This window comes from Anser anser (assembly GCF_964211835.1).
Source record: "Anser anser genome assembly, chromosome: 1".
NCBI classification, from domain to species: domain Eukaryota; kingdom Metazoa; phylum Chordata; class Aves; order Anseriformes; family Anatidae; genus Anser; species Anser anser.
In genome coordinates, this window is record NC_139720.1 from 36,792,878 (window position 1) to 36,813,893 (window position 21,016).

Genomic DNA, 21,016 nt, shown 5'->3' on the forward strand with positions numbered 1-21,016 from the left:
TGCATTTAAATGACTTCACTCACCTCAGTGTTCCTACCTCCTGCAGTAGTCAAGCGTGGTCTTGCTAGACTCTATACATAGAGATCAACTGTGACTCTGTAGAAGTTCACTGGTAGACTTTTTTTTTTTAAAGTAATAGGGCAGTAAGCACAGAATTAGCTTATCAGTTCAGAAGTCCGTCTTTAGAAAAGTGACACAGCCTGATCCTTTGGAAAGCTTTAATTGAAGTTCAGTAACAAAGATAAGAAGTTTGATAGGCAGTTTATTTTTTCTTTTCCCAAAAGTGCAGCAGTGAACAGGGTCCTCTGGAAGGGCACTTTCTAAACAAATGTTCAAACAGCAGAAACTAAATACGCTCACAACATGCTACAGCAAAGTATGCTCACATACAGAGAAAAGGAATACGAATAAGATTCACTTTAATTGAATCATAACAAAACTGACAGCTGTTTCATTATGAGGAAATGTATAATCAGTCTCAAACTTAAGTTGATTGCTTGAAGAGGTATTGCACCTGTTTTGTGTGTTTCCATGCATGTCCACATTACAGCTTTATTCCCCAAACAGAAGTCCAATTTACTGAGCCTATGCTGGGTAAACATGTACTAGCTGTATTGATTTATGCTGAAGTGATGATACAGAATGTGTTTCTTGTTTCAGGGTAACGTCAAAGTTATTAACTGTATTTCTCCCTGCATAGTATCTGCTTTACCGCATCAGATCATTGAAGTTCACAGCTCTGCTTTTGATAATAATGACTTATAAAAAAAATAAATCACATTTTACTTAAACACAGCTCTGTACTGGTAAGGCCCCTTCATTTAACACAAATGCCTTCCGTAACAAGGTACAGACACAGCTACGATCAAATAGCATAAGAAATTGAATATCCAGGAAGACCATTTAGCTTTAAATCCATTTGGTTGGGAATTAGATCTGGCTGCAAGTTAAAATTCCTTCATGATATGTATTTTTTTAATTGTCAGGGATAAGAATTAATACTGTTCATTCAGAACTGTTAGAATACTTAGAATTAATAATTCCTGGAAATAAACACTAGACAAGTCACAACAAACTCCTCCAAAAGTAACGGAAGCCAGGCAGATGTTGGTTCCTGTTCTCCCTTCAATTCATTGTATGTTTTTAAGCCTCTATCAGAAGTGAGAGTGAAGTTATTTTCTTGAATAGCTAATTCTTTTTGGTTAAGAAAGGCCTAATTTCATTCTAAAATTGAGTTTATAGTATGACATATTACCTACAACAGATTTCAGGTATAGTGTGGTTCTGAGTGCAGAAGGAAAGTTATTGAGTCTAGTTACAGATAAAGTCGTACCCAAATTAGCACTTGTACTATCTGCATAAACCTGTGATTAATTTGTCTCATCACACATGCTGAATAGTCTATATCAATTCTACTGTCAACTTTCATGTCATTTATTAGCCAAAAAGTAAAACTTTCAAAAGGAAAAGTTTGCTTACTATGGCTTTAGATCACTTTAAGAAAAGTGAGTGTATGTTATGTATTTGTACCCACAACAAAGATTTTTCTTCTATTCAGAAGCATCATAATGAAATCATTACTTGCACTGAAACTTAACAGAAGTATAAACTTTACATACGATCTCCTCGATTTGATAGAGCTATTGAGGGTTTAACATAAACAGTGTATTTTGTACCAGCCTCCACACAGCTACCAATATGAAGTTTAAACAAAGACCAAGTCTAACTTGCCAAAATTATGTGAGCAAAACACTATGTAAATGAACTTTAGGTTTAGCTCAGGATACAAGAAAATACTTGAGCATGAAAAACTTTGGTTTAGTTTTTAAAGACAAAACAGAGTCTGAAGCAAACTGATGGGCGATACTAAGGCTTGAGAAACAAAGAGAAAAGGATAAAGCTACCAATTGTAATGGAGGAAAAAAAAACATCCTGAGTAGCTGAAAGCATGCAAATAGTTTGAGTATCCAAAAATCTCAGCATTGATACAGATGCTTCAGCTGAGAAACTACCTTTTTCCAGTAATTTTTCTCCAAATATTTGGTCACTTTAAAGATTTGAAACAGTGAGCTGAATTTGAAATAAAAGCTCTAAGTAGGGCTTTTAAAAGCTTGAGTAAAACCTTACCATCACAGAAGTTTGCAACTAAACTACATGAAAGGCAACTTCTGTGCTTCAGAATCAAAAGCAAGGAAAGCTCATATGATTTTACTGTAGCACTGTTTTTGTCCTGTGTGTGGATCTGTGTCAGGGTATCTCCGCAGTTCTGATATTGTCATACTTGTTGCCTGATCATTTTTTGCCCCCTTGGTAAAAGGTTTTGTGTGACAGAAACTGAAAACACCGTGCTCTCTCTTTAGAAGATCTAAAATAGCTGGCTAAAAACTAGAGTTGCGCCACAGTTTGTTTGACAAGGGAAAGACCATTTTGCCTGATAATACAGTTGATTTGCACACAAGCAACATGAACTTTGAACTTGTGTTTCAAATAACACAATGTTTCTAGAAGGTGTTTCACTAATGAACCTATACAGAAGTTCTACACTAACTCAAGTTCAGGTGTTTCTCAAGATTCAGAAAGATACTCAAGTTTGGGTACAAGTGCCAGCTGCATTTCAGATAAGCCTAATCAGAAGGTTGAAAAGTCAACACCACCCTTCCAAAGGGAAACCAAATGATAACACACTACAGTTAGATGTCTACTGTGCACTCCTTTGATGTGAAGGCCACTTACTGCAGATTGCGTAGTTATGTCTCAACCAAAAAGCAGCTCTCTACAAAGAACTTAAACTGCCTAAAATAGCCCTCTTACCTTAACTTCTAGCGAACAGTGATTTTAGTTTTCTCTCAGAATAATTTACCTTCAAGAATCTAATGACTTGTTAGACAATTCAAGACATTTGGAGGTTAGAGATCAACTCTACTGTGGTGCCCTGTTCTGTGTTTTAGTATTACTTCTTTCCGTGTACTGAAATAGATTTAACAGCTCAAAACACAGGCACGCTTATTTGAATACTTGTTAGTCTCTGTTTTGATTAACACACTAGGAAACCTATATTAAACCCTAAGTTTTTTCAGTAGTACATATTAACCCATTCCAGCATTTCAAACTAGGAGGCTGAAATTACATTCTTGTTTGCAAGCTACCAAAGCAAATCTACAAAATTCACTGGTCTCATTTAAAGTGGTCTTATTGAAAGAGGGTATTTTGCATACTGATTTTAGACTGCAAGAGATACTTGCTAGTCAGATCCTACAGTTTTGACTAATGCCTTCCCTATGCTATTTTGGGCTAGGTTGCTATTGTCATTAACAGCTTTGAGCTCAACACAGGAAACCTATCATTGAACATAGCCTTCAGGAAAGTGTGTGACACTGAATATAGGTGAGCATTACTGTGCAATAGCTCCTGCCTATCTAACCCAATTCAAATATGCATTTATTGACTTTTAGAACAAAAACTGTTCAGATTCGTAGGCCATAGATTCACCTCTGTGCCTGTGATATGAAAAGGTACTTAAAAGACAAAGGTGGTAATCAAATATCTGAGCAAGACAGGTTAGCTGTGTCTAATGATTTAGAGTTACAGTTCAGCTGTAAAATATACATATTGCACAAGGCAACCAGCTAAAGACAAGGGTTTTCTTCCAAACAGGGTTTGAATAGCCCATCAGAAGTCTTCCAGCTGCGATCAGTGAGAGTTTCAGAGACAGACCTGCTGCAATCACTGGAGAAACTGGTCAGTGGGAGCTGATTGCAAGAGGCTCTTAAACGCTTCATAAGGACTGTGCAGAAAACCTCCGAGCCCGAACACCGTGATTGCTGAACATAAGCCGTGGGTCAAACCTGTACCTGTAGAAAGGAACAGCGCGAGTTACACTTAGTCTACAGTAACAGTCATTTCTAGAAATAGCTGATCTCTAAAATAGGTCCAATATCATGCTACACGAATAGTTCCTCTGCTGGTATCTAATAGGTAGAGAGACTGTCTCTACCGTATGCTGAATTATAACGACGCGTAGTTAAGGAGTTGATAAGAAAGAAATAAATACGAGCTACAACATACCAACAGCATATTGGTATGTATAACATTAAGCATTCACGAGATGCATTTGCTGCCTCAAATTACAGATTTATGTGGCACAACTGTAAGAACATTTTAAACAGTGCTTAGAAAAGCTTCAGTCCAAATGAGTACTGACTGAATTTTGACATAAGCAGCAAGAATTACTTACCACAGCTGTCTAATACATACAGCTTAGGTCCTGCAATAAAATATTTTTTGCTAACAGTACCTCCAGGAATAATCAAAGTAAGTATTTGGAAAATTCCTGCCTATGGAAATATGCAGAGCTTTTCATTGCTTGCAGGCAAGTCTGAAGTCACTTGTGTCTGACTACCCAGAATAGCTGTATGCTTACAGCTATGCTAAGTCAGTGGCTGACAAGATTAGAATAGTAGAATTAATACCATAAAGTTATATTTTGTAGGTTAAATTACAATAGAAGTTAAGTATTTAAGAAATATAAGCATCAAGAAGCCATTTCTATTAAACAAAAGCATGTATGTTGGTGATATTCTCTCTCATCATAAATACCTTCTATGCAGAATTTCGTATATATATTTTAAAGTACATTATTATACTTAAAAGTATTATGAGTTGATACAGTGTTTACCCAGGATCAAAGACTCCAGGTGTACGGCAAGTTGCTCCTGAACAGGACTGCAGCATCATTAATCGATAGTTCATCTTCTCTAGAATTTCTTGATCAATTGTTTTAGCAATGTTGTTGATCTGGTGTGGATCTGCAGTCAAGTTATATACTTCCACAAACACCTGTTGAATATAGACAGGACAGTGTGTATGTAAAGCTAAAGTTTTGTTAGAGTTTTTTTTTTTTTTAAAGGAGTATTTTAGGTGGGTGCAAAACCATCTGCTACAGTACAGATCTTTTTAACACCTGAAGGACCCTGTCTTAAGCCTACAATTCCAGAGGAAAAGGCCATGGAGAAGGTGGCTGTTTTTTCATTAACGGATCTCAAAATACGATTTCCTGACAATCATATCACCACTGTATGCTCATCATGTACTTCCAGCTGTCAAAGCTCAGACACATCTTAACTGCATGTACAAAACATGCTGAATACAAATAATAACCTTAATAAAAAAAGCTTTTGTTGTGTGTACGTACTTTGAGAACTTCATTTGTCTAGACAACTTTGGGGTATATTTGTTTCTTGGTACATTAAATCTCTAAACTAGTCTGTGGGACAAACAGTAGTCAAACATATCTCAAAAAATTCAGCTGGAGTTTTGTCTGTGCTGCAGTAGGAGCTGTGATTGCAGATGATAACTATTAACACTGACTCAGTTGTGTCTAACTTCGATAAGATGCATCAGGACAGACTCTGGTTGCAAGCTTTCTTATAAGGTTCACTGCAAGGTCTCAAACACTACTTCACTGCATCTTTCCAATATTGTTAGCCTTAATTTAGCTGACCCAGGTAAGCTGAGTGACCCAGAAATTCAGCCACCAATGAAGTGCAGAATCTGCTATCTTTATTTCCTATACAGTCTTTTTTTGCTGTCTGCCTGCAAAAACACACCTTGTGGAATTGGCTGTCCTGCTTTAAGTTGTTTCTTGCAGATTACCAGACGTGTGGCAGCATGATATTGGGAATACCTGATTTACTGCACATCTGCTGACAATGCAACTTATTGAATTTGTGATCCTAACACTTGCCTCAAACTCAATGTGCTCTCTGGAACAACCGTTTGCAAATGGGCACAAGTAACAATCAGCCCTGAGACTCACCAGCTTTAGCACATACAGCTGGTGCTCCGCAAGTGAGATGTGAACAGTTTCTGAACAGACAACTACGTCCCATACAACCAAATAACTTAAGCTAACAGCAGAGACTTTTCTCAGAGTTGTAACAGACTTTTGGCCATAACAGGCAAACACGTGAGCAACAGAAGAGATAATTAGCCTGAGGCTTCTGTTCAAGGAAAAGAGTTGCAGTTAAACATAAGAACAGCAGAGTACAATGCAACAGAAAATGCTGTACAGAGGAATCTGTCACATGGAATTAGGGCAAAAATGGGAACTGAATCCAGCCTCAAAACAGCTCCCCCATAGGGTGTTAAGTAATACCAGGAAGCAAAAGTGATAGTTAGGCTATTCCCGTGCTGCCCTCCCACCTGCCTCCCCATCTCACCACAAAGTTTTGGTCAAACATTCTCATCAGTAGTTAAATACTTTAGCACTGCTTGCAGGGCAAGCGGTAATCTGCTTTTCAGATTACTTTATGCAAATGCTGAGAGCAGACAGGACTGTGGGCAATCACTCGCACAGCTGTGAACAGCTAAGGTCTGTTAGAGACTCACCTCCCGGTCATCAAACTCGCAGTACTGCAGATCCCAGGAAGTTGACATCGTCCTTACACAAGCGTATGTGTTGTTATAGGAGTCTTCACAGACGCAGTCCGGGAAGCAGTGCTGTGAAGTAAGCAGTTCACAAATACTTGAGGTCACGGAAAAATAAAGATGAACTAGCAATCCTTTCCCTAGAGCCTATACCAGCTCAAGCCAAATGCAGTTAATTAATGAGCACCTGGATCTTAGCCTAACAAGTGTCCACTGGGGATGTTAAGCAAAGGTCAGCTCTTCTTGAGGAAGTGTTGTTAATGAAGTCACTGTGATTAAATGCATTTTGTCTGGGAAGCTTGTGTATGCACACTAAAGAGTACAGCACAAAACCCACTACTAAATACACCACAAAATGAATGCTTTCCTTAAAGGAAACTTTGATTCAGAAAGCAGGTAGTGACTTAAAAAGCTGTAAGATTGTACTGTGTGACAAGCCACTGGAACTCTAGAAGGAAGATGTCGCTGCCAGCCATTTTGTCCAGTCCACTCCTTTCTGGATATTTCTTCCGCCCACAGGCCCCGTAGATTCCCACTAAAAGGGCAACTGTTCTGTATGGTCATGTGGACACATCACTTCCGCATGGCTGGATGTCTCCTTGATTCTTAAATGCTGCGCAGCACCTACAGAGCTAGCCCCTGCTTACCAAGACACTGGAAGCTTGCTTCTAGAACCAGGTTAGCCCACAGAACATTCAGAGCTTTAAGTCAGCTGCTATTTTCTAATATTAAACAAATCTTGCCCTACTTACTGTGACACCAGGTCCTAGGCCAGGACAGGTAGGATCACTGCCGTTATATCCTTCTCCTTGGTACTCCACCAAGAAGTCTGATCTCCATGTCACATTTTTGTCTCCTCTCTAGGACAAGAGGTTAACATGACTTAATATTCACTGAACTGTGAAAGAGAAGAAATGTTCCATGCCTGGGAAAATAAATTCTATTCACTGCTTAAAAGGCAGTTTGACTCAAACTAGGGACCATGACTCAATCTTAAAATAATATTCAGTCTTAGGTTAGAATGCCTTGGGTAGCTAGAGGACAAGGATTCAATCAAAGAACCTTTATAATAAGGGTACTAAAGTACCATCTTCAAGTTATAAAGGGATCAATCATGCAGCAGTACAAAACATGAGCCACACGGCTAGAAACTACTGTATTACAGACAAGATCCCTGTAACAAGGCTGTTTCTCTTTCTCTCTGATTTATATCAGATGACCACAACAGATGGAAACAGATAGCCTTAGCATAAAAGATAAACAGCTTTAAGAAGCAACTAAGTTTTAAGCTGCTCTATTTGTAGACGTATTTTAAAAGATAGAGTGGGGGAAAGAATTATAAGGTTAATATACAGCACCATCACAGACATAAGCAGTGAAACAACGAGTTTCACATTTTTGCTTGTTGGAGTTTAAACTAGATACCTTTTATCTGCTTCCATCTAATGAACAGCTTAAGGTTGGGATACAAGGTTTTAATAGCAAAGCACTGTTTTAAATCTAGATGATCTCCTACATTTCCAAGTAAGCTGTCTTCAATTTATAGACTAAATTTAATTAAAACTAAAAGGATCAACTACAAGCAGCTTTATTTAAGTAGGCTTCTGCTCGCATAGTGGAAAGGTCAGGTTCACTTTATGAAACCACCTGCATTTTTGCAGAGTTTTAGGGGGAACCACTAGTTCTGCTGAAAACTGAGGCAAACCAAAGATGTCAGTAAAAACAGCCTGCTTTTCTCTTATATCTATACTGAAAAATCCTAAGGAAAAGGCAAGCGATGGTGCAAACTGGAAATACCATACAGCCTTCATAATAGGAAGTTCTTTATGTACGGCAGGATTAGCCAAAGGATGACAAGTTTTGGTTACAAATCAACCACAAAGCTGTAGTGCTTATCACAATATACCTGCATTTAAACAGCATACCAACGCCCCCTCTCCCTCCCCGCAAGCTATGAATAATCTGTAAAAGTAAACAAGGGAAGAATACAAACCACAAGTCCATTGAAGGGAACGGTACGCACTTTGAATAACCCCTACAACAATTACTGGTTACAATCCCTGTCCACCTACTTACCAACAGCGGCAATAGTGACATTCCATCCATCTGGGTCTTATTCAAGTCGTAGCCTGCAATATCCAGAATAGTGGGACCCAAATCAATATTTGCAACAAGCATCTGCAGGGTGAGGAAAACTGTTAGTTCAGAAGAACAGAACCTAACAGATATAATAATGAGACTGCTACATTTTAGTGTTTAGGTGTATCTAAAATCACAAGTACTTAATTTCATCTTCATTGTCTAATAGAACCTGTAGAACTACAGAACCACATTCACAAGCAATGCTAGGGTCTTCAGAAAGTGATCTCCACACCTAATTTATTTCTACAGCCTGCAATTACTTAATTTTACTGATTCAAGCAAGGTTGTAGAGCTTTTTTTTTTTTTTAAATAAGGTCTTTGCATTTTCTACCACCCCATGTAGGCAATAATTTCTAAATGATATAAAATGGGTAACTGTGAAACAACAGAAGCAGAGCAGTATTGTGTCTTCACTTCTTACCTACCTTGTTTGTCTGATTTGGTTTTATCCCTGGTCCTCGAACTAGCAGTGGAACTTTGATATCAAACTCATACAGCTGCCGTTTGTCTATTGGCAAAGAAAACTGGCCTATACATTAGAAAAGGGAGAAAGTTAAATGGGTTCTTGTTTTATATCTAGAAAGAGTCTTGTGTTACTCAATTTCCAGCAACCGATTTTAAGAAGTCAGGAGAGGTTCTTAACATCAACTACATTAACAAAGTAGAGGATATTTTAAAGCTGTCAGTTTCTGTAAGACATATCTCAAGGATTAACAGCTTAGATACCACATATTCAGCTGTGCAACTTGATGTAGAGATAGGTCTTCGAGACAGATATTTATTGGTCAACTCTACAGAGATCCTTCTTCCATTTCTATCTAATTTTAGCAGTAGACAGTAATGCTGAAAACCAACAAAACACAAACACCCAAACAAACCAAGAAATATCGCCAAACACTCCACACTGCAACTACAGAACGTTTTGCAATTCACATTGGTACTTCTCATGTCTACAGATTTCCATAGCTGCTGTTCCCATTTTCTGGAGTGGCCACAAGAGTGACATGTTGTGTGTGATTTCTGGATCTTCTACAAACGTTCAGTAAGCAGTGAAAACCTTACCAGTATGGAAGCCATTGTCTGATGTATAGAAGATGTATGTGTTATCCAGTTCTCCATGGAATTCCAATTTCTTCACTAGTTTCTCCACCAGGTCATCTACTGACAACAGAGTTTGCCACCTATACAGAAACAAAGCAATTCACACAAAAATGAAAAATTTAGAATAATTCTGGCTCTTAGGGCATTCATGTTGCTCTAAATTAGTAGTGTATGCACTGTAAACAGATTATTTTATTTGCTTCAAACTTCACAACAACAAACTTCAAAGATTACTATTCTGTACTTTTTGAGGCTGCAGCTTAAGATAGAAACGGACTGTTTGTCTTCAGTTCTTGTTGATTTTATTCTGCAGTGTCTGAGAAAGACGTCAAAATGATGATTACTTCTTATCTTATCTGGAGACAGCCAGGACCAACTTTGAAGCAACACAGTAACAAAGAGTCAGAGTTATCTCCTACAAGGTCATTTGTTATTAGTTCTTTATATCTAATTTTTAATACTAAAATACAAGTCTTTTTTTTGATTTTCTCTAAGGGATCCTTTCTGCCTGGAAAGCACGTCAGTTATTTTGTATTATGCAGTATCAGGGTCTGTTATTCCAGGATATCTAAAAGCCTTGAACAGTCACAGGTTATTCTTTCCTTTGTCATGGGGTCTGTCATTGAGAACGCTTCCAGTAGGTCAACAATAAGACTTCTTCTCAGACTAGTATTATGCTGAATTAACTGGAGTTATTTAATTCTTAGATCCTGTTGTCTCCAGGCTTAATTTAAGATTGCTGCATAATTTTGCCTTCACATTTTATAAAGCAAGAGCCTTAAAAAAAAAAAAAAAGCCTGGTCTTCCACCTCCAAAGCAATAAGCTAATGCCTGATAACTGCTCAAAATGAAGTTTAACATTTAAAGTTAAGCTAACATTTCTTTCAGAAACCTACAATGTAAACAAATACACCTCTCTTTATAGTAAGAGAACAAGCTGTATCTTCACATTCCCTCCCCACTTTCCCTAACCCCTTATAAAAAGGGAATCGAGCACTTGCCTTAGACGGTCAGAATTATTACAGATAATCCTGCCTGAAAAGATGGGACTAAGAAACAGACAGAGCCAACATTAATGAGACTAGCTGGCTGATAAATTGGTATTTCATGTACATCATATAAGAATCTGGAATTCAAGTGCTTCCAAAGTAGAGAATTGTGTCTTTTTTATTATTATTTTTGAAAATGTATTGTGCATCGAAAGAAAAGAAGTAAAGACACCAAGCACGATGTCTTTCTATGATTTAGGAGAAAAATATTTCCAAAGTCAATTACAATTTTCTTTGCAAAAAGTAAACTCAAAGTCAGATGTGTTGAGACAAATGACACAACTATTACAGGTAACTCAACATTTATTGTCAGACTTATTACAGCCCTTTAAAAAAAAAAAAGGAACAAAAAAACATGAAACCAAAAACAAGACAAGTTTTGAGCAGAAATTTTAAGCAACAACAAAAAAATTCTTACCTCTTTCTATAAGCATCATCAAGAAACTGTATTGAGGAGTTAGTCATTGGAGTCTTTGCTTGTCGAATTAACCAGTGCTTGTTCTAAAGACAGACAGATCAGGGTAGAAGAGAAGAACAAGAAAAGGTTTGTATCAGCTTTTAAACCTTTCTTAGGCTGATTACAAAATAAATCTTGTTTAGGGTAAAACATCCACATGATTCCTGTGAAATAGCTAGGTAATACTATCAAAATGACCTGACTCCAGTTTTGGTTTACGTAAGACCTAAGTTGCAAGAGAGAACATGTTACAGCTCCATTGTGCTTGGTCCTTTGACAAAAAAAATAGCTGTGAATATTTGCAAAGCAGTCCAGGAAAGAATTCATGCAAATTGCTAGGGAAGGCTCTCCCAAACAAAGTTTCAATAGCTACCAAAATTCAGGAAGAAGCCTGATACAGGTCTGATAGGAAAAAAAGTCTGAAGGATTGTGCAGCATTATAAAATTGGATATGGTTGTCAAAGTAAGGTTCTTTTGGGACTGATACTTGGGAGCATCCTAGCATAAGTTGAGAAGTGGGGAGAAATGCCTGCAATTAAGACTACCTAATTTATGGACAGGTGATAGAAAGATCGGCCACTATCAGATTCTCAGTAGCCTATGAACTCAGGGCTGGAGACTATTGAGAGAAAAACATCCCAAATTTGAGGGAAAAAACATCCCAAATTTAGTTGGATTTTTTTTATTCCAGAAAGAGTGTTTCTTTGCTGAATTGTTATTATTTTTCATCCCCAAGTTTCAGAAACAGCCCTCTCCCTTCTACCCTCACCCCCCCCCTTCCCCAAGTAAGAGAGATGATCAAACTCTTCATATGAAAAGTTACAGCTGCACATCCTGAAGCACCAGCCTGAACTGGGTCAGGCACTGTATAAATGCATGGGAAGGGCTGTTGTGAGCAGGCTGAAGGTTAGTATTAGTGGGGAGCAGAATAAAGGAGAAAGTCCTGTCAAGGCAACTTTACACTTTTTTGTTTACTAAGTGAGACATGACCCACTCCTCATCTCCAGCTTGAGCCTATATTTAGCTGGTCACTCCTCTCCAGAGCCTCTAGTTATGCAATTTCCCTCCTGTCACAAGTGAATGACTGCAAGGGTTCAGAAGGCTTTAAGGACTCACAATGAAGTGACTCATCTTCTGCAGTTTCCCTGTTCTGTGTTTTGCAGACCAAAGAAAAGATTTTTGGCATGGAGAACTAGTATCATGCCCAGTTTATTTTAACTCAGTTGTATCAGACCTTGCTTGTGGCAGTTGTAAAGCAGTTCTCTGGACAGATGCTACATCCATCTCGGCAAGAAAACTGATGGCATCATCAAGACCAAACGCCTAGGGCTTATGTGTTGGTCAGGAGTGCAAAATTAAGGACAGACATCACAACCCCCATCCCCAGCTCAGCACAAGTTCTTCAGGAAATGAAGGATCCAGCAATGTCACCTGTGCGGACACCTTTCTCAGGAGGTGGACTTGGGAAAGGTCCTCCCCAAGGCACAACTGTGCTTTGTTTCTATTGCTGTGAAATAGGAACCCCTCTTTTCCGGAGTATTTTGATATTCCTAGCTTTCTCTTTAAGTTTCAGAAACTTCACACAGCACCTTAACACCTTTGTGGATTTCAACAGACTTCATACTGATGCACTGCCCTCAAATTTGTTTCCCTGTCGAGTTTCTTTCACCAGATTATGCATAAAGCTGTCCACCTGTCCTGCTGCCTCCCTGTGTCCCGTTCTGAAAGAAAGTTTACAAGACCTTGAGACAGAACACCCCGTCTTGGCAGCAGAATCTGGACACAGCTGTGCTCCAGCTTGCAGGGACAACAATCCAAGCAAGAGAAATACCTGACACACATCTCGGTCAACTTCTCTCAGAAAAAGCTTTCTTAGACCACTCACCCAGAGTATCAAGAGCCTTGCCTGGGAAACCAGGCAGCGACCTACCACTTGGTATAGTTCACTGCTGAGGATCCTAAGCAGAAAGCAGAGTACACATCACTGGCCAGCGTGATGAGAACTCAAATCCTACTCTTTATGCAGAGATTCCACCTACGCTGCTCCTTTTAGTACCTCTTGCCCACGTACTACACAAGGAAGCCAGGCAACGTTGATTCAGGTATCAAGGCTGTAAAATGCAAGACTACACAATGCGAGATTGCCCAGCAAACATTACATCAGCGACTTGAGGGTCTGAGCCAAAGCATACATTTATTACTATGGCAGGAATTGCACTTGCCCCAGAAAACAGCGAAGTTCAAAAAAGAGCTAGGCTCGAAGATTATGACGTTACCACCTAAAGAGATGCACGCTGTTAATGACCAGAGCTCTTTTATGTCTAGGAAGATAGGCAGTGCTAGTCCATTCCTGTTATGAAACCTAGCAAGATTGCTGCACCCACGGGTATTACCTACCAAACATGAAATGAGTCTGTCATTTTGCTTTGTATTATATAAGCACATGCAGAGCTTTTGCTTCACATAAGCGACATCCCAAATTGTATTTTTTTGGCTAGGTGCTAACTTCACTGGTCAAGTTATTTCTAGCTCACACCTTTGAAAGCATTCAGTTATTACGGTAACACAGGCTAAGAAAGTTAAGGATTTTTTTTTAATGGAAAAAAAGACTTCAAGATCAATAAAAAAGACAGAAATTCATCTGCTGCCTTCCTCTCTGCCCTTTTCCTCATACCCAGCTGTGCTCCCGACCTCCCCTGTCCCCCACTCAGCAGATGAGGAACGGGTGGCTGCAGTCAGTCCCTAACAGCATGTCTCTGCTGCTCCCTCATGCTTTTCTCTCCTCCACCATGGGCCTCTCCACAGGCTGCAGGGGAATCTCTGCTCTGGTGCCTAGAGCAGCACCTCCTCCTCCCCTCCTTCTTCAGTGACCTTGGTGCTCACACTGCTGTTTCTCAGAGTTTCCTCTTCTCCTGCCTGGGAGGTGTTTTCTGCCCTTTAAGTGTATTTTCCAAGTGAAATCTTGACGTAAGTTAAACAGTGAAGTGCAGTAAGGTCTGCATTTGAGACTAATTGGACCAGAAAAATACCAAACCCCACAAATTAAATATCTCACCAGATTAACTGTTTGTGGCTTACTCTACCAATAAGCGGAAGCAAAAGCAGCAGATTAGTGTAAACTAGACTACACACGGCTAAGTTTCCCATCAGTGGAAGGTACTGGCCTGTGACAAACCTGTCTGAGTTTGTAACGCTAGGCTGAGCAATTCTGGTTACAAGTTATTTCAGCAAACTAGAGCCAAATTCTCAAAGACCTTTATGACCCTGGGCCCTGCAGCTCACAATTTCACAAAGCCTTCTGGCTGGCCTGATAAGCTTGTCAAGTTGGGGCAGCTTTGCTATGAGCGCAAGCAAAGGACCATCCCACCCACACGAGCAGGCACGCGCAGAAGACGGTGTTCTCATTCTTCCTCTGAGCCTTTGTGTAGCACACCACCCATGTGTTCTCCTGAACACGCTGAAGAGCAATGAAAGAACATGAAGTGCTTCAGGACAATCTGGAAACTGGACAAGGAATTAACTTTTTCCCCCACTTACCAATCGTTATTCTATTAAACCATGTTATTTCTGCCACTGACTTTTTTTATTTACAAGATATCAATATGCAAAACCTAAGTCACAATAGACATACCTTACCCATAAAGGGTGATTAAAATAACCAAACAACCAGTAGTCATTGCATTGGCCTATTCTTCTGTTTAAATTTAACATGCAAGTCAGGGTCACTGCCTACTGCTCCCACAAACTAGTGGAACAACCTCGCAGGGTAGCTTACCTTTCCGTGAATGTTGAAATTGCTGTTTCTTGGCGCACTGACGTTCTGAAAGCTGTTCTTGTACTGTGGCGCAGCTGTCCAAGGCGAGTGTGGTGCTGGGGTTGAGATCATCATGAAGAAAGGTTCAAAATTAGATTTGTACTCCAAGAAGTCCAATGACATGTTGGCCTGTGAAGAGTTTTGTTGAAGAAAATAAGTCGTAACTTCAAAGGTAAAATGTACTCAAAAAACCCAAACTAGGCATGCAAAACAGTTAGAGCTTGGTAGCACCGGGAACGTTTACGCCACTTCAGAAGCTTATTACTTGCCCATCTACAAGCATCCAAAACAGCAGCTCCCGATAAAATAAAACCAAGTGCTAAATTCTTTGTCCCACATCTCTGAACAGCATTCTGCTTTAGACCTTTACATTATTTAGGCCTAGAAAGCTCAAAAGGATGCAAAGGACGACTCCAGCTTCTCATGCCACTGCACCTACTCCACGTCTCAACGAAATCCACTTGAAGCCTCCTGTCACTGAGTAAAATTGCAGCTTTAATATAGTCTGAGTCTTTGAGGCTCTCAGAATGCCATCTCATGCCTGACAGATCACAGTCTGTCAGATCCAGTTGTCTTATGAAGTAGCAAAAGTTCTGAAAAAGTTATTTTGCTCCACTGTTTATAGTGTATGCTCACGATGCAGTCAAGTCCTACTCTCGAAGGGGTGCCACATCTGTGCTGGTGAAACCAGAAGCTCTACGGTGAAGCACAGTGCCAGGTTCCTACCACTCATGCCAAGTCATTGTACTTTCATTTTCACTTCAGTCTATGTCCAACTTCAAGTAGCCAGTTCGAGGAGACTGTGAGTTTCATTTCGGCTTTAATTTCTAAGATTGACTGGGGGAAGGCTTCAAAGATACTACTTGCTGGTGAGTTCTCCACTATTCAGATCCTGCAACGTTTTCTTTTCCTGTCTGATTAGTATATCCCTGAGATTTCCTTCTCATCCTCTAGAATAAAGGAAACACTAGGAATTTCCTGCTAATACAACCTCCTCTTCCTTCCTCCTAACTTCCACAGCTAAGCAACAGGGACTGGACTTCAAGTATGTAACTACAGACTTAAGGGAGGATAAGAACTGTGTGAAGCAGGCAAACTCAGAACTAGTCTGAGCTAGTTAGGAGCTTAAACTGCAGTAGACAGATCCAGGTGTTCAGATTCTTAATACTGGACTTCATCACCTGGATGTCCTTAGGACAAGGAGGTTGCTCATCCCATCAAGCAACACAGGAACTTCGCATAAGCTCCTTAAGCTTTTTCCTGGTGGTCTCTATTGCCACACATCTGGCAGCAGAGGTATGGCGTGCAACACCCACACAGAGAATTGAACTCAAACGCTAATTTGAAATGATGAATACATATTTGGTAACTGTAGGCAGAAGTTAGAATGCAACACACTGAAAATCATCATATACTGCTGTATCGACAGGCAACCCACCACAGCTAAGAAGTTTATGAGCAATCTGTCGGTTGAAATGCTTATGAGCTACTGAAGGATCAGTAAGACTGATACAATGCCAGTAACAGAACAGTTAACTCACTTCTGGCTTATCAATTCCAATCTAGCTTTAGCCACTGTAAATCTAAATTTAATCAGACAGCTGTTACATGCCCTAAGAAACATCAATCATTTCTGTCCCTAGTAAGCAGTTGTCTAGGTTTAAAAAACTGGTAATGAACCTCAGAGTCTCAACAGAAGACTACAAACTTACTTCTTCAGGAGACTTCAGGGAAGAGTTTTCCTGAGCATGCAAGCTCTCAGGAATGCCAATTAACATAACTGTAACAGAACACTAACTTAAGACTCCAGCTTTTGCAGGGAGATGAGGGGGTGGAAGCAACAGAAAAAAAACAAAACAAAATCCAAGGTACTTGCTAAACAGGGCCTCAAGAGAACTAAAACTAACTCTTACAACTTTCCTTTAAGTATTTTATTATCTCTGTTAACTTTCTTAATTACTTTTCTTTGTCTCAAAAGGACAAAAAGGCTAAAGGCTTCCCTGGTTGGCAACACATTTTGGCAGAAAAGTTGCCCTCACGGTCCATGGTGCATTAATTAGCCTTTGATATGCCTAAGTTATCTGTTTGATGTAGTTAAGGGTGACAAGACACTGACACATTGTAATACCTACCAAACAGAACAGCACGAAGTTACTTTTACATGCTTAATTTCCTACTGAAATTTTGGTGCAATTAATCTGTTACAGAAGTTGAGTACTATAATGAAATACATCCTTCTGTGAAGTAATTTAAGACATGGCTTGTATCCATCACGTTCCTCACGTACCACAGCAGTCATTAGTAACCTCGCACTGAGGTTACTGGTAGCAAATGGACAGTTGAAACCAATTTCCTTTTCACACCTCATGTGCACGAACGTGTCATTTTTAAATTCACACAATCTCGTGTGAATCTTGTTTTGCTGGTTAATGTCTGCTTATGACCATGACCGCACAATCATGCAGTATTTATGAACTAACGAATCGCCATCCCCAGCCCCCCTCAAGCCCCCAGCATGAGACATTATCTGGTCATAAGTAGCTTTTGTGACACAGACGTTGTGAAATTTCTTACCAGTACATCTGTCAGATAATCTACGCTGTAGTTTTCACCATGTCTTCGTGCTTTGCCATTTACTGAAAGAGTATAGTTGTAGTACTTGGAATTTTTCTCCTGTGAAAAAAGAAAAGTTACACGCATTTTTCTACAGAGCAACACTGATTACTTAGAATAATCAAGAAGAACTCCCAACAAGCATTCATCAAATATGTTACAAGCATTTGTCACAAGGACAGCCCAAGAATTCTCAAAACTGGTCCCCAACAACAGCACATATCACAGTTATCTTACACTGCTTTGGCTTTACAAATTGGGGGTTTTCCCCAGACATCTGAGTAGGAGCAGTCCTTGTGAAAGCCAACGGACTGACATGAAGTAGAGAAAAGACAGTAAGATTTATGTTAAACTGTTAGATGCTGTGGCTGCTGTTTCAGGACCAGCAAAGTTAGAACAGGAGTTGGATTCCAAAGTTACCAAAATTAAGTATATTAAAAACAAGTCACATACCAAAGCATACCAAAAACTCCATCCAGGAGGGACATGGCCAACTCCCCCTGCATCCTCTGCTCCATACTGAAAAGAGACAGGCCATGACTCAGTTTCTGTTATCATGAATAAAAGCTAGGAGTTACATTTCATATTCATGTGCTTTATTCAACGTTAGTCAGAAATCCAAATAAGCCAAATTCAACTTCAGAAGGAATATATCTACTCGTACATAAGAGTGTATGTACAGCCTGTTAAAGAGATAAGGGTTAAGGTAACTAACCTATTAGGGATTCACCAATAAAATTTAAACTTTATTCCCTCTTCTACTCTGCACGTGAATGTATGCAGAAATCCTACAGAACACACAATAAATCACCATGTAATAAGATATGATCAAAACATGCAACGAGACAGTCTCGGGTTTTGTGCTAACAGTTCAGAAGAGATTAAAGATGACTTCACATAAACCAACAGCCTCCATCATCCTGCCTGAAGAGCTGGTGTGAACTTAAAGCAGTGCTAGCTGCTGTCGTCTTAGTGCCAAATGATCCACAACAACCAGCCCTGAAGCCAGCAAAAAGGAAACCAATGGCTGAACCAGTGCCAAATTTAAAACAGAAGATGCCTCAGAGCAACACAGCACGTCTTCTCAGTGCTGTCCTCTGCCATCTACATGGCTCCCCTTACTGCAGGGACAGGAGATTATGCTGAGTCAAGGGATGCTCAAAGGAGGCCAAACAAGCCTTCCTTCCTCTAGTCACATCAGTAAGTTCAGTAGACTTGTGCCTGGCAATGAACATTCACGTTCCATTATTTTATTATACCACCGTTTTCCACCAAGAGATGCAAGGAAAATAATGCTGTTAAGAACTCTATGTCATCTAGCTCCAAATACAACTCCATCACACAAGAACCACACCTCATCTTAGATTATTAGTGATGAATTTTAAAGCTTACCATAAACTACTGTGAACCACAGTTCAAAGGAAAAATACAGGAAAATTCACAGGAAAAATACAAGAAGTGCATGCACACACAAGTAATTTAATAAAAAGTGTGGAGTAACCTCTGCAGAGAGCTCCACTAATCCCAGTGAGTTTACTTCAGTGAACTTTTAATATTTAAAATAGCACATTAACTGCTAAAAAGAAAGTAGTCCTGATTCAAGGAGATACATCAGGAACAGTGAGACAGACCTATTTTTGTCTTCAAGTAAAACTGTTCTAACACCTATGGTGCTGGCCTGATAGCATTCTTCATAGATACTACATGACAGTCATTTATTTCCTACAGTCTAAAATGAATCATCTCTAGCAATTAACACATTTGAACACACTGAAAAAAACCTTTGGATCCTTTCACAATCAACTTTTAAAAACATTCAGGGAACTAAGAATCTGACTTTAAGTTAAGTTCCAGATTTGAACTTTGCATCTTATTTACCCTGTTTCAGTAGAGAAAATTGTTTATCCAAGTATCCATTTTAAATATTTTGGGAATACATCATTATGAATACAAAAATCACTGAATATTTTAGAAATGTATACAAACAGTAGAAACATAAGCACATAATACCTCATTCAAATACTTTCCAGCGAAGAACGTTTGATAGCCACACATAGATTTGAGCAGGGCTGGGAAGGTATACGGCTCTTGAATCTTCTGCCATGATTTGCTGCTACAGTTTCCTTCCAGAGTGTTATTGACAACGTGATGATTATGAGGGTATTTTCCTGTTAAAATGCTAGCACGACTGGGACAGCAAAGTGCACTGGGAACATACTGGAAAAAAAGCAGGATGAAAAGATACATGATTGATATTGTGGAATATTTTTTTTCCTTTAAATTTACAGGTTTGAAACATCAGACAATAGGTTGATTAAGAAGTTCAAGGGCTTTAAAACTGCACAAGATATTATATTCTCCTTTTTAAAGGCAAAGAATTACACCCCAACTATTTTCACTAGTGAAACGCTGCATGTGAAACCAGTTTTTTGTTTCTCCAGCATACGGCCTCCACCCCCATTCCCTGTATCACAAATACTACCTACCAGTTGATTCACTACATTACTTTAGCCATGATGTATTAGAATATTGAATATTGAAGCGTGTTATCAACGCACAGAAAGGTAAAAGTTTTAAGTAGCTTTTTTTAAAGCTTCTTAGATTATAATAAAAATACTTACTAGGCAGTTTTACTTCACTGGCTAAGGAAGTTAACCCAGAGTACTTTTAGGAAGTGAAATTTTCCCCTGTAAGACTGAGCATGGCTTTCAGCTACATATATTTTGAGACGTACGAGTAGTTAGGTATTAAAGAAACCAGACACGTACATACGGATTTGTAGAAGTTCACAGGCTCTGAAATTGTGGGTTAAGCACAGACACACACACCTGAGCGGCCCCGAGAGGTAACGCAAACACTCACCGCGTTCACGAAGGTGATTCCCATCTGCGCGATGAGCGCGTTGGTCTTCTTCAGGGGGGTCTGCAAGAGAGGTGAGGGCGCCGTGAGGCCGCAGCCGGGTGCCACCAGACGCCGACAGGGCCGGGCCCAGCTCCCACAGCCGCCCCGCGCCCGCTTTCCCCCTGCCCTCACGCGGGTGACACCAGCCCGCCGGGGGACGCCGCGTTTTCTGCCCCACGGTGCCGAAGCCCCGCTCCCCTCAGGGTTTACCACAAGCTCCCCCCCGCCGTGCCGGGCTCACCATGCCGCCCAGGAAGACGTCCTGGTCGTCGGTGAGGACGAGCACCACGTTGGGCCTCCGCGCCGCCTGCGCCGGGCTCGGCGCCGGGCTCAGCACCAGCAGCGCGGCCAGCACCAGCCCCCGGGCCGCTGCTGCGGGAGCAGGAGGGGACATGGCGGCGAGGTGCTGAGGGGAGCCGAGGGGAGCGGAGCTGAGGCTGCCGAGCCCCGGGGAGCACCGCGCGGCCCCGCCCCGCCCCCGGCAGATGAGCGGCGGAGCGGGGGGCGGGTCGT

At 40.2% G+C, this 21,016-nt stretch overlaps 1 protein-coding gene across 1 annotated transcript; it reads right to left on the reverse strand.

Annotated features, from left to right (window-relative positions):
- Positions 1–204: 204 nt before the first annotated feature.
- Positions 205–20,995, reverse strand: GNS (glucosamine (N-acetyl)-6-sulfatase). Its single transcript, XM_083844422.1, has 14 exons — positions 20,745–20,995; positions 20,465–20,524; positions 19,613–19,819; positions 18,056–18,121; positions 17,564–17,662; positions 14,951–15,118; positions 11,137–11,219; positions 9,631–9,749; positions 8,994–9,097; positions 8,503–8,604; positions 7,179–7,286; positions 6,388–6,498; positions 4,676–4,836; positions 205–3,851 (listed from the first exon to the last, which is right to left on the reverse strand). The coding sequence occupies exons 1-14, from the start codon at positions 20,895–20,897 to the stop codon at positions 3,776–3,778; spliced, it is 1,617 nt and encodes a 538-aa protein (XP_083700548.1). The 5' UTR covers positions 20,898–20,995; the 3' UTR covers positions 205–3,775.
- Positions 20,996–21,016: the final 21 nt, after the last annotated feature.